We start from the raw sequence: 14282 nt of genomic DNA, 5'->3' as shown, positions 1-14282 counted from the left end.
TATAGTTTGGACTGCATTACCCACAAAGCATTGCCCGCACTGGACTACACTCCCGTGGCTATACCCCACGTGTGTTGTAAAGACACGCCCCACAGAACTGGCTCAGCAGAGATCATAAGCATTTAAAGGAGCATGTACTGAAACAGGTTGCTGAGAACAGAGCTAGTTTGTAGTGTTTTTTTTACACAACCATTGAGAATTTTTTAATTAAATTATATTACAAACCTTTCAGTAGGACCCTAAAGAATCATATAAACATTTAATGAAAAATGGGACTGGATGACCCCTTTAACAACTGCTTTATATTTCTCTAAAATAGAAATCATACTTGTGTGATGCACATTCTTAAAACATCTGAGTTAAACAAAAATTTATACCACAAGGTTAATCAAGAAACACCTCAGTTCAAACTGTAGCTCATTCAGGTAAGTATTTTTTTTATTACACGCTCCTGTATGGCTATTAGTCAGAGGCAAGTTTATACGTCAAGTCTGTTTCTATCAAACTGAATACTGTGTAATTGGCTAGAGCCATAAGGAACAAGCTTCTCTTAGACAAGTTTCTGTAAGTGATGTCATCAGAATGTGTCGCCCACATGAGAAGCACATTCCTATTTATAAGAAACTGAGACATCGAATGTTTTTAAGGTAAATGATCTGACCTATGTGACCAAAAAAATAATAATTAGAATAAATTTAACTGTGTACAAAGACGAAAAAAAATTCTATAAAATTTATCATCGCAAACAACCAGAGAGCTGATGAGTAATGATCAGATGATAGTTAGTCAAATTAAAAGGAAAGTAAAACAAATTGGGAAGAAATTACTGAATAAGCTGAAAGTAAAACAAAGAGAACCTAGGGTAGCCGCGAAAAAAAAGCAGAACTCAGTATGTGTTCAGAAACACTGACAATAAGAACACACTCAAGAGCATGATTCATGAGTTAACTAAATTGCCTCAAAGCAATACAGCCCTCAACATGAACCATTCTTTAAACAGTCACAGACAGCTCACTGTAGTAATAACCCCAAGCATGGTTCAGCCTCCACAGACAATCAATTCTAAGGTCCATCAGCTAAGTTTACATGTAATGTCATCTTTTTGGTTTACTTACAATCACAATTGTCATAATCAGTCACAGAACTATAACATTTTATTAAACGAGCCACAAGGCGTCATAGAAAGACTAATATAAATGCTGGAATAATAAATTAAAAATTAATAGTTGAGGATAAAGGCTACTTACCTATTCCTAACTTGGCTACTTCTTCTAGATCAGCAGTAGTCTTCGCAGCAGAGATAGCCTCTGGAAGTTTCAGCGTGAATGGGAGAACATCCCTACAACGAAACACAAAAGACACTAAAGACAAAGTATACAAACAGCACAAAGTGTGCTAATAAAGCATAAAATGACTTAAAACCTTATAGAGGCTCTGCTCTTAATAGAGAAAGACAAAGACTTGGTGTTCCAGCTGTAATAATCTTAGCATGTAAAAATGCCTCTGACATACAGAGGCTTGTGTTTGTCTACTGTGGGGCACGAACAATGAGACAGGCTCGACAAGGCAGGGAGGCCACGCAGAAATGCAGCACAGAGTATAATAAGGGTTACACGGTGCAAAGCAGAATAACACAAACAATTCAGCATTAAACAAGGAAACATATTCAATGATTTATGTTTTTACTGGCAGTTGAGTCACCGGTACTGTGTAAAGCAATTAACTTCCTTTTGGATTTATTGTTTCAGATGGCTGTATGGGAGAAGAATGCCAGTGGCTTTAATCTAACAGTGCTTTTATTTTGGCACTGTGAAATCAAAAACAAAATTGATAAAAGCAGAAGTGGCTCACCAGATTAAAGAGTTTGTTGTATAAACCAGATTAGTACAAAGGCTTTAATCAAATAAGAAACAATGGTGTGTTCAATTTGGACCAGAAGGATAGATCTAATATAACTTTGTAGCACATAAGTTCTTTCTGACTAGGACACCCAGGTCTGAGGAGTCATTACAAAAAAAAAAAAGAAAGAAGTTCAAATAGAACCTGTTTTACAAGAAATATAAAAAATAAAAGTAAAAAGAATTTCAGTTAAATTTAAAAGACCATATCTTGAGTACTGGTATTATGAACAAATACAATCATTAAATGCAAAATAAAACAAACAACATAAAATAGTCAGACCAAATTAGTGGGAACATGCACATTAGTTGGCAAAAAACTTTTTTCCATAAAACACCATGCATTATACGTTATACTGTTCACTCACACTCACACAGAATTTACAAGATTTCAGAATGCAGATTTACAGCGCTGCAGATCCTCTTACCTACTTATGCAGCAAAAAGCCACCAGTCGAAAGAGATCAGCAAAGCTGATCCCTGATCCCTCCAAAGAGAAGGCTGAAACACACACATATAAACACACAATAATTTAACACCACTAGCAGTAGTAATGCACAGCGAAGCTGGAAATATTTTTGTTTGCTCCACTGTGAAAGTCCACGTATGCATAAGTACCTCCCACTGTTGGAGGAATATGGGAAGACGGAGAGAAACAATTCTGGGTTAATGTAAAACAGATGTGCTAACTGGCAGCCAGTTATTGTGGAAATTTCATTATGCTTGTTGTTCATCTTAATAAAACCTAACAATTGTCAACAAACAGGCTAGAAATTTAAGACCAGAAGACTGAACATGATAATTTTTTTATCAGTGACAAAGGCAAGTGTTTTAAAATATTTTTTTTATTAGAAACGTCTATAATAAGAAACATCTTATTAGAAGAGTTTAAAAGAGTCTCTTTAAAAGAGTTTTGTTAAAGAATTATTATCCCTTAACAAGTAATGTGCAAAATATTTGCAGAAAATAATATATTATATTTAAAGGGGTCATCCAGCCACATTTTTCATTAAATGTGAATATGATTCTTATACCTAATAAAAAGTTTGTAATATACTTTAATTTAAATTCTCAATGGTTGTGTAAAAAAAACATTCTTTGACCTGGTAAAAACAAGCTCTGTTCTCAGCAACCTGTTTCAGTACATGCTCCTTTAAATGCTTATGATCTCTGCTGAGCCCGCCCCCCAGTTATGTGGGGGCGTGTCTTCACAACACACGTGGGGTATAGCCACGGGAGTGTAGTCCACTGCGGGCAATGCTTTGGACTGCATTACCCACAAAGCACAATGCTTTCTGGGTAATGCAGTCCAAAGTGCAAAAACGCGAGATAAGATGGAATAAAGAGCCTGAGCCTGTTTTCTTAAGTAGTTTTTGGTTTGATTTAAGTACGGACCCCGCCCGGAAGTTTGTAATATCGCCTGACAACGCAGAAATTAAAAGAATGGACATGCATCGACCCGTTTGTCTTTCTCATCACTGCATGGGCATGAATTAACGGGGTGTTACGCTGCCGCGAGCAACAACAACAAAAAAACGGAGAAGCTAAAACAGGGTAAGTAGCATACTGAAAGAGATACGAACGCGATGTGTTTACTGATGTGTTTACATGATTTCTTAATCATTGACAGACACCGTTATAAACCATCTAACGTTACAAAGGTAAGCATAATATAGTTTTCCGACTACGTACACAGTTTGCAACTAGACAATCACCTTAATGCATTGTTTATTATAAACAGGCGATTAGGGATTATATAGGGTCGGATGTACACAGAGAAGAAGCCATAACCATGTTCTATGAGAGTGCAAGTTAACTTACACTCCACATTCATCGTGATTATTAGAAAAGGCGATCTGCAAAGATTCATAGTAAAACGAATTACACTCACCGAGCCTGGTGAAGTTGAAGCAGAAACACGAAGCGTTAGTACAGATCCATTTTTTAGAAGCTGCTTCCTAGCAAAACCTGCTTTATATTGACCCGTGTTTATAAAGCAGTCTGGTGAAAAATTATTAGCGCAAACATGAACGCATTTAGGTAGATCGCCGGGGACGTTAGCTTCAAAAACAAAATTCAGCCACTGCATCGTCAGCGGCTCAGATGTCGGTAGTGAATGACGACTGCTGTGTTCGCTATTACACCCAACAACTGTACACCACACCCGCTTAGGTGACATTTTGCTACAGCGTTGAAAAACAATGGCTGACAGCTTCTTCTCACTCGGGGCGGGTCTTTGCTAAAACACCAGTGTCAATCAACTATATTAGGAGCGGCCTCTGTCGGTGTGGCGTCACAGTGACAGGCATTTGAGATTGGCCTGATTTCTGAAGGGGCATGTTATTTTAATAAATGAAAAGAAAACCACTGGGCGGCTCTTTATTATCGTAGAGTGGTTGTGTACGCACTCTCCTAACACACAGTTCAGTCCAAACAGCTTGAAAAAGTGCATGTAGGCCCGTATGACCCCTTTAAGATTGTAAATATACTTTAAATATATATATTGCTGTTTTTCTAAGCAGATGATTAAATAATTTTTGCATTGTTGCTGCAGTGGTACAGGGTATTTAATATAATTAACTTTAGAAATGCAGTGTTGTAAGCAGAATGCAACCAGTCAAATGTGCAGATTAGATTAATTAAAAAATACATCGGGAAAAAAAAAACAAGTGGGCACAGACTCAAAGTCACAGAGCTAAATTTAGCTCTCACACAGTCTCTATAATGTCCAACAAGCAAGTGAATTAGTAAATGACAAAAGCAGACAGGTGAAAAGGTTATTTCTTTAAAGCGTTGGGCAAAAGGAAGTGAAAAAGGGAAAAGAAATGTTTTAAGTTCTCTGGAATTGTGTGGAACTCACTGTACTGGCTCTCTGTGACTGGGAAGTCCCTGACAGTCACTGGAGCACTGTCTGTGTCCATACGCAGGGAAATAACCTTTTTCTGAAGCTTAGACGACCTTCTTACCAAAAATGTCTACAGCACATACACACAGAAACAGGACAAGAAATAAAAGATAAATATTACAATAGTGTTCAACTGTGCTGTGGCACTGTATGTGTGATTAAGATTTCAAATGTCATTTAGGTCAGGTTGTGCAATCCAATGTCATGAGCCTAGCTCTGTCTCAGCGAGCAAACTCAGCAGTTACCATAAAACTTGTTCATTATGCTATTTAAAACTAAAATCTGACGTCAAACCGACATGACTTTTAATTCATTTCAGTTTACAAAAGCCATTTTTACCCCTGTATCAGGAGTCTGGAATTTTCTGAAGCCTAGTGTATTTTGACAGAATAATGCTAAGTCAACTAAATTTCTAATAGTTTCGCACAGAATGACATTACATCACACTCTTTAGAAATGATCTCGCTCATAAACCATAAATATGAAAAGCAGATATCTCTGAACTTCAACAAGTTTGGATGGCTTATTGGGTTACCAAGAATGCCAAGTAAAAAAAATTTAGCAAACTTGCAAATACAAAACATTTTACGTTAATATGTTTACATCTGATGTTATATGTATGTTTAATAAGGCAGAACTAAAATAAATATTAAAGACTGTATGCATGTGTACACTTCCACATGCCTAGAGATAACTTATTAAGAATAATCCTAAGTCCTAAGTCCTGCTATGGGTTAACAATAATATTATAATAATACACAAAAGTGTTACTGGTAAAGTGCTATAAATGCTTACAAGGATATCCAGTCTAATATACTGTAAAGCAATATTAACGAAACTTAATTGAAGCATTAAATGTCATAAACATTTTCACTACATTAATGCAATTTTTAAACAAACTACGATGTGTGTATGTATTTGTATTACAGCATATTTACCCCTGGTGGTTGAGGCTGCAGGATGCATTGTGCTTCTTCATCACTGAGTGTAAGTACAAGCCAGACTGGGTGTGTGTGTGTCAGTCTCTCCAGCACGCTCATACGCCGGCGTAGAGAGTCATAGCCAGAGTCCCGGACCCCTGCCGCACCAGTGCAGACCGGTGACTGCAGGAACAGGCCACTTACCTCCCCCTCCAGTCTACAGAGAGAAAAAAGTTAATGGCTTTTAATGGAAATATTTAAATTCATCAAGGGCTAAACACTTTCCATGATTAAATAACTTCAATAACTATGTGACTTTACATGAGCTTTTGAACAGTACTTCCCAATCTTGGTCCTGAAGCACTCCTGTGTATGTTAATGTTTTCTCTACTCATTCACTCACTCATCGTCTATACTGCTTCATCCTGTGTACAGGGTCATGAGGGGCATGGAGCTTATTCCAGGAAACTTACAGCACAGCAGCCAGGGTACACCATGGACAGGGTGCCAATCCATTCCAGGCCACATACACACACACTTGCTTTCTCATTCACACACTGTGGGCAATTTGGGAACATCAATTAGCCTAGTCTGCATGACTTTGGACTGAGGAAACCTCCACCAAGCATGGGAGAACATGCAAACTGCATGCACACAGACCCGAGGTGGGAATCGAAACTCCACCTTGGAGGTGCAAGGTGACAGTGCCAACAACTATGTCATTGTGCCGCCTTAATATATTAATTTGTTAAAAATAGATGAGCTACAAAAAAGAAACACTAAAATGTGTTGTGCAGAAGTGCTTGAGTAGTATGACTGAACATTGTTAGCCCAGATTAACCTCTTCTGGTATGTACAGTACATATCAAATCTTTGTTGCTGCTCTGCCATAAGACACTGAGCCTTTTAATATTATTATTATTGTTATTATTATTATTATTATTACTACTTTATAATGATGATGATTATTATTAATATAAATCTAGTCACAAGTCAAATGCAACAAAGCAAGTAAACATATGACTATATTTTATTTACTATATGAATATATTTGTCTATTACTGCTAAAATGTATAAATCCATAGCAGTATGAATATAAATCACTATGTACTTTTATCCAGAGTTAAAAGTTTAAGAGGGTAGGAGGGAAAAATCCTTTTGGCACTAACTCAAGAGACGCTTATAAAGCAAAATGCACCCCCTAGTGGACAACTGCATCACAATAACAATCTTTAGGAAATAGCTGTATAATAATAACCTTTGCACTTAAACAATACATTATAACACTCATAATATCATAAGGCATTTACATAAATGAACATTTGTCTACATGTAATAATGTTAATATCAGTAACCAAATACACACATTTTGGCTCTATTAGGTTGTTAACTTAGTTTTACAATTTTGCTGTCTTCATAGGGATCAGACTTGTCCACACAAAGTCAAAATCTGTCAGATATTGCTAAAACATTAAAACACATGCACTCCTCAAAGAGACAACAGATTCAATACTTAGTCTTGTTGGCCAAACATGCCACTGTTATGTATTTGTTCTTATATTAAACATGTAAGAGTCATCCTCACCATACTCTAGATTACAAATTGTTACCCTGCTAAAATTTATATATATAAAAAAAATCTAATCAAAGACAGTGGCAAAGTTAAAGAAGTGAGCGTGTGAACAATCAGGAGAATGCGAAAGTGAAGTCAACATCTAAGGTTTTTTTTTTTGTCATTTCAACCATATACAGTAGGTACATAGTACATGGTACATAGTGGAACAAAAGAGTGTTTCTGTATTTAGTGAGACTAAATACACCTATTAACTTAGAGCAAGAGAAAGTGTGTGAGAAGGAGATACGACAAGAGAGCAAGAGGACTCACCCTTGTAAGAGCTTTGTGTCTGGCTCTCTAGCTGTTTGAACCATCTCCTGCTTCAGTTCTGAGATCTCAGTGGAAAATGTGTCTATCAGCTAAAGAGAGTTAGACAAACACAGCAGTGTTAAAGAACTGTAACATGCTCTTGTGCACTTGTGTGTGCATGCCAGAAAATTATTTTTGCAGATTCAGACATGAGTCATTGCTCCCCCAAACCCAATCCAGAGCTACTTCCCGTTTATACACATTGAACCCAGATTCAGAGAAAACAGAACATATGGGAGAAGAGCAAAACCCACGGTACACTAAATAAATCTGAAATCACATTTTCACGTAATCACGTAAACATTTTATTACAACTGACAAAAATCTCATTCAAGAAACTGAATGGCACATATCGAAAGTCAGGGAACTGGGTGAAGAGTTGTGCCATGGTGCTTTCTGATCACACAACAAAGGAGAACTGAGAGTTTAGTTCACTCAAGTTACCGTCAAATTGATAACGTAAGTGTAGCTTGAAATTGAGAAATTTTGGGATGCGGATGTAGATGAGGTCCTAATCAACAGAATGAGTCGTGCGTCGTATGTTTTGACTAAACGATTAGAGTGGAGTAAGACTGTATTTAAGTGGAAAGTTTAAGCATTTAATTTTTTCCACTTTCTAGCTTGACATATTCAATGTAGAAAGTGACAATGATGGACTCTAACAGCCATCTATCATCATAAGTATTTTATGAGTAAATGATGTACTCTGCTGTTTGCTGTTTTATACCAAATAATATAGTTGTAATTCCTGCTCTAATGGTCTATGTCCCTAGTTAAAATGAATTAAAAACCAAGATTAGTAGCATATTCTGGTTATTAGTGGATAAGGATGTAAACAAAACCACTAAAATCTATCCAAAAACCTTATGTTTATCTTTTTCTTAGCATCATTCCACTTTGCAGTGTGATTTATTGCTTTCAGAGTCGTTGAAAAAAAAAATTTTTTTTCTACTATTGTCCTATCTTTAAAAGGCCAAGTAACATTTACTGTAGGTAACTTATGGATCTCTAGGTGTCTTAAGGGTCTTTTAGTAGCCAGAAAAAATTCTGGACAGGAATTTGGGCCCAACTTAGGCGAAGTTTTTAAAGAGCTTAGGTTTAGGCTGTACTTTGTTATGCTCACCATGGAATGTGAAATCTTTTTTTTTTATTTTTTTTATTCCATTAGGTTTAGAACTATGTTTTCATGCTGAAACCATTTAGAGTGACTTTGTGGACATTTCCGATCGTGCTAAAACTGCACTTTTGTTTGATACTAACAGGGGGCAGTGTTTCATCACTCCTTCTAGATCCACGTCTGGCAGTAGTCCAGTTTCTGATAACACAGGCTAAATCACTGTTACACTTAAATATTTTAGAACTAGACATTTAAATTATTTGTTAAACCTATGGAACAGTAACTACATTTTTCCTTGTATTTTAGACTTTTCCCCCCCCATTTTAGATTTTTTTCTTTGAGACAGTAATACTCTGCTCTGTAGATACTTGTCTTGCCCCACAACCATAGTCAGCAAACCACAATTACACCCCAGTCTCTTGTGCACTAAATGCAGCTCACAGCCAAAAAAACGACAACCACAACCTTGTAGGAAAAAAAACTTCACTACAATATATGTAATTAAGCATTTCTTTAAAACAAACAAACAAAAACTACAGAGCTAGAGGAAACTTGTGAGGGCTTGAAGGTACACAGTGTTTCATAATGTAAGGAAAAAATGGTTGCGTAGCAGTTCCTGGCAAAGAACCGGCTTCTATGTAGAATAGAAACTAAGAAGTAAAGATGATTGAGAAGAAATTGAGAAAAAAAACCCTTTATGACAGATTTAAAACTAAATGCAGCACATTCCTCGAGGCAGCAATGAAAGAGAACAGTATCATTTACAAAAAAATATAATAGACAGACTTTAAATAATGAAAAAGACAGGACAGGGATAAGATGATGACTCCAAGACATTAAATGAATAAAACATCCACATGAAAACTGCTAGGCAGCCTCCATGATTCCAGGATTTTGTATTTACCACAGATTAACCTGAAAGAAAAACCTTCAGTATATTTTTGCCTGTGCTATGGAGATTTAAAAGGAAAGAATGATGCCTGTAAGGTTGGCAAGCTGGCAGTACTGCCTTTTCAAAAGGTCAAAACACTCTTCTAAACAACTCTCAGTAACTCTCTCCGTAATGAGCTCCATGATGTAATCAGGCGCTATGTGGGCATCCAAAACAGCAGCCAAGAACCTATGAAATTAAATATACCTGGACATATTCTTAACTTCGAGCGGACAATCAGAAAGTCTAAACAGAACAAACTTACAACTAATGGTAGAAAAACTCTCCGGTAGAAAATACGTAATGTTTTTGGTAAATAACATTGGGAAACTGCTGTTCATTTATGTCCACAAAACTAACACACTAAAATCTACTGTAATCAGAGAAAATCTTTATGAGTGCACATGACTGATTTATTCAGGACTTGGGCTATGGCAAAACCTTCAACTGAATCAAAGCCAGAGAATTAAGTCAGTGAGTTGAACTTCCTTCATAAAACAGTGATTACGTCACTGGACTGGTATAAAATAAAATAAGCCTGACCAGAAGGATTTTGTAAATCTGGCCTTGAAATACCCAAATAATGAAAACACAGTCCTTACAAAAAATACACTTTGAACCATATGCTTAAAATAAATAAATAAATAAATAAATAAATAAATGAATGAAAGTACTGGACATGTGAGGCTGGAGTACTCCCGTTGGGTAAAATAACATTCCAGAGGTTTACACCAAAATCTAAGTGAGCCATAAGCAGTGTGTATTTCTGTTCAGCTCTAAAATAAGACAACTTCAAAATCTATAAACCATGTGGAATGGAGTGTAATTGAGCTATTAAAGAAAAACACATTGAAATAATAACATAACCTGTCAGGGTTTGGATCCACCCGGCTGTAGACAAGCACTCACTCAAATGAGATAATTTCATTTTTTAAACACAGTTTATTAAATAAACCTTTTTGATATAAGTAAATATATTAATACAGAAAGAAATGACAGAGCAGGCTCTGGAGCATCTGGTTCTCAGAGTTTTAAGATTCTCTCTGGATTTAGCCCCAGCATGGAGGCAGAGCACAAACAGCAGACTAAACAGACTGCTTCAAACCATGAAGCACTTCCAACTACAAAGCACATTGCTCTTTGTAGAGTCTGTTTGTATAATTACCAGAAGAATACGATCAATTTAACTCCTAAAATGTCCAAAAGAATTTCACAGGTTATAAGAAAACTGAACACTATATACTGAAACTGGTACCTTAAAGAAGCTGCCACTTCGGTCCATCTGGCAGGGCTTCACCAATGCGTCTGCGGCCATGCTGGCGTTCTGCCTGCTCTGCTGTGTGCTGCTGCCAGGGCTCTGTGAAGCATAAACACACCGTTTATCTGAGGAAATTCCAGCTCATTCCAAGAAGGCAGGTCAGAGATCTGAAGATCAGATGGAGCCCCAACAGAAGGCTGTGCTCCCTCTGCTCTCATGCTCCTGAGCAAATATGACTTCTATAGAGTCCTCTTCACTCTCATCTTCATTTTTCTTTGGCATGGAATGTATGCGAAATTAAATCCATCCCCACACACACACACACACACACTTCAACACCTACAGTTCCCCACTTCCTGTAAATAGTGCCTCAAGAGTTGAAGTTTTTTTGTAATGCATTCTGAGTCATCTTCCAGAGTCAGTTTACCTTCTAATAGACAGGAAGAAATCAACAAAGCAGAACCAAAAGGCTATTTGTGCTAGTGCATAGTTGTACTTGTGTATTGCTTTGTAAAAAGCCTAAAATAGAATGAAGCCAGGAATGTTAATAGTCTGACTACAAGCAGTAAGTCATACAATGTAAATGGTGAAGATGGACACATAGAGAAGTGCTCAAAACTGGTTAATCCTGTGGCTAGCAAAATGAGACAGTGAGTAACCTATGAATGTACAACTTTATTTAACCAGTTGGCCACCTGCAATTAGGCAGTACAGACATGATGACATCACAAAGCGCAAATGTCTAAATATCCAAAATAAGGTTTATACTGCTTCCTGTGCTTGTTGCAAAAAAAAAAAAAAAAAAAATATTTTCTCTAAACACCTGCCATTGGATGAATAAAAGAACATGCATTTGAAAGAATTGTGCTTTATATTTCTGCTCCAGCATCATTAAATGACCCAGAAATAGACTCCAAGAGTCTGCAACTCCTTTGAACCTCTTAAAATCCAAGTGGGCTTTGTTAATGATGAATCAGCCTTGCTCGCCCGCTATATATAATTCTCAAAAGCAAGAAATAAAGCCACTTCTGACCAACTTCCAGATGCCGAACATCCTGACACTCAGGAGACTTTGATCTAGCACAGCTGTGCACAGAAACCTCCTGCGTTCCTCCAGCACAAGTCACACCACCCACCTCTGTAATTCTTACATTCATTTTCAATGTTATTGTCAACAACAACAAAAAAAAACATCACATTCTAGTTTTTTTCTTGTACGCCTTTAAACGACATGTGCCCTTTCGTTGAGGTAGTACATTGTTATTGAAGTGTGGTTCCTGGGGATGTTGTTTGGGCCATTACGCTGGGTAAAAAGTCATTTTCAACTTGGGAGACTCAAAGGAAAAAAAAGGTCTTCTTGATGAATCTATCGCACCATCTTTCAACCCTTCTATCTTTTTTTCTGTTGCGCAAATTATCACATCTTTTCCTCCAAAATCCCCTGCATGCTTTCCTGTCCAGACCACAGTTAATTATCCAGTATGATGCCGTGTTGGAACCAAAGACTCACCGTGCTGCCTGTTGTCTTATGTGTTCTACAAAAGCCAGCAAAAACAGAAACTTGCTTTTCAATATTGTGGTGCATGGCTCAGGAAATTACTGCAGCTTGTAGGGTGGAAAGCAGGGATCTGCCTGTCCTAGAGACATTTCCTGGAAAGCATTGACCCCCTGCTGATAAATACACAGTGTGTAATATGTTAAATCTCTTTCTTAATATGCAAGTCAGCACCTCTTCCGTAAGACATCTACACACAAGAATATTTAACAGCACAAAATCTAACCAGTGAAGAAAAGGCATTGTTTATTCTGGATTGAATCCACTTGTTCTCTGACACACAAACACGCATGCACACGCACACAAAACCCCTCCCTCAGTGTTAGGTAAACAGGAAGGTCTCTTAACTGGCAGGCAGAATAAACATGGGGAAAGTCATTACTTTGTTTCTATTGGGGACTAGAAACGTCAAGACATCTCATATCTAAACAGACACATAGGAATAAAAAGAAAAGGTGTTTGGACTGGCCGAACACAAAGAGAAGTTTATTATTTACCAATGACAACAGATTTTAAAGTATTTTATACCTTTTACACCACAGCAGAATATTTATCTTAATTTCTAAATAAATGACACATTGTACTATTCTATTTACAGTATAGTTACAGTTAACTGTATAGTTACTGTTGTGAAATGTCTATTAAAAATATGTATTTCCTGCTATCAATTACTTTATGGCACTTTAAACAATTGGCCTCCCGATAGCCTCTATTTTTTAAAGTTAATTAGACAGAGAAAGCTCACAATGTAACCCATGTTGGAAAATAGTCCTTTTCCCATACTACTCAACAGCTGGTGAGAACACACCAAGCTGTCAAAAATTTAATTCTTGATGGTTTTAATTAGTCATTTATTCATTTGTTTTTGAAAAAAATAAAAATATAAAACCAAAAATGTTAAAAATAAAAAAAAAACTACTTTTTTTAAAATATAAGTTTCCAACACCAATAAAAAAAATCACAGGGATAACAGCCCATTAGTGCTCCAATCGAAAAAACAAAACAAAAAACAGGTAACAGGTGCTCAATTTCCAATTACTGATGTTTCATCTCACACAAGTGGCATGGCCTGGAAATTTTTACTTGTGCTCAATAACTCTTGTTTTTATTGTATTTTATTTTTCCTCTGATTTACGGAGGTCAAATCCGCATCTCTTTGATGAACTACAGTTAAACAATAGCTCTTCATGGAGCAGGGTTAATTAGCCAGCTGCACTGTGCTTTTAGCGTTAACACTTAGTGATAACAGTGCCAAAAGTGAAAAAATGAGCTTAACTGAGCTCTAGGCCAGCATAACAATACAACTTATTATCATAATAAATAAATAACTTACAAAAGAACACATACAAATTCACAATATCTACAATTATACAAGCTTAACCTTTAAAGATAATCCTTTAAAAATGGCAAAATTGATTAAGATTACAGAGATGCTAAGTATTAAAACCAAAATTATATATTTTAAAATGATTATTGTTATTATTATAACTAGATGTGCCTGTCACTTTGTTTATGTGGAATTAATTAGCAAACTCATATGCATGTTTTCTGTTTAAAATTCATATTAGCATATCTTCTTTTACCGTGGCCCGATTACGCTGAAACAAAGCATACAGTGGTGTGAAAAACTATTTGCCCCCTTCCTGATTTCCTATTCTTTTGCATGTTTGTCACACTTAAATGTTTCTGCTCATCAAAAACCGTTAACTATTAGTCAAAGATAACATAATTGAACACAAAACGTGATTTTTAAATGAAGGTTTACGTTATTAAG

At 36.4% G+C, this 14282-nt stretch overlaps 1 protein-coding gene across 1 annotated transcript in view; it reads right to left on the bottom strand.

Annotated features, from left to right (window-relative positions):
* The window catches only part of rin2a (Ras and Rab interactor 2a), a 40160-nt gene that overhangs the window by 11883 nt on the left and 13995 nt on the right, over positions 1-14282 (bottom strand). The window contains exons 2-7 of the mRNA XM_053501865.1: positions 10951-11052; positions 7609-7697; positions 5742-5940; positions 4759-4873; positions 2327-2399; positions 1248-1339 (exon numbers count right to left, since the gene is read on the bottom strand). Of these exons, the coding sequence (XP_053357840.1) occupies positions 1248-1339; positions 2327-2399; positions 4759-4873; positions 5742-5940; positions 7609-7697; positions 10951-11010 (628 nt within the window). The 5' untranslated portion in view covers positions 11011-11052. The remainder of the gene's footprint in view (positions 1-1247; positions 1340-2326; positions 2400-4758; positions 4874-5741; positions 5941-7608; positions 7698-10950; positions 11053-14282) is intronic.

Source organism: Clarias gariepinus, chromosome 8, assembly GCF_024256425.1.
Source record: "Clarias gariepinus isolate MV-2021 ecotype Netherlands chromosome 8, CGAR_prim_01v2, whole genome shotgun sequence".
In the NCBI taxonomy this organism is placed as follows: Eukaryota; Metazoa; Chordata; class Actinopteri; order Siluriformes; family Clariidae; genus Clarias; species Clarias gariepinus.
Note: the sequence above shows the minus strand (reverse complement) of the source record. Positions and strands in the feature narration are given on the sequence as shown.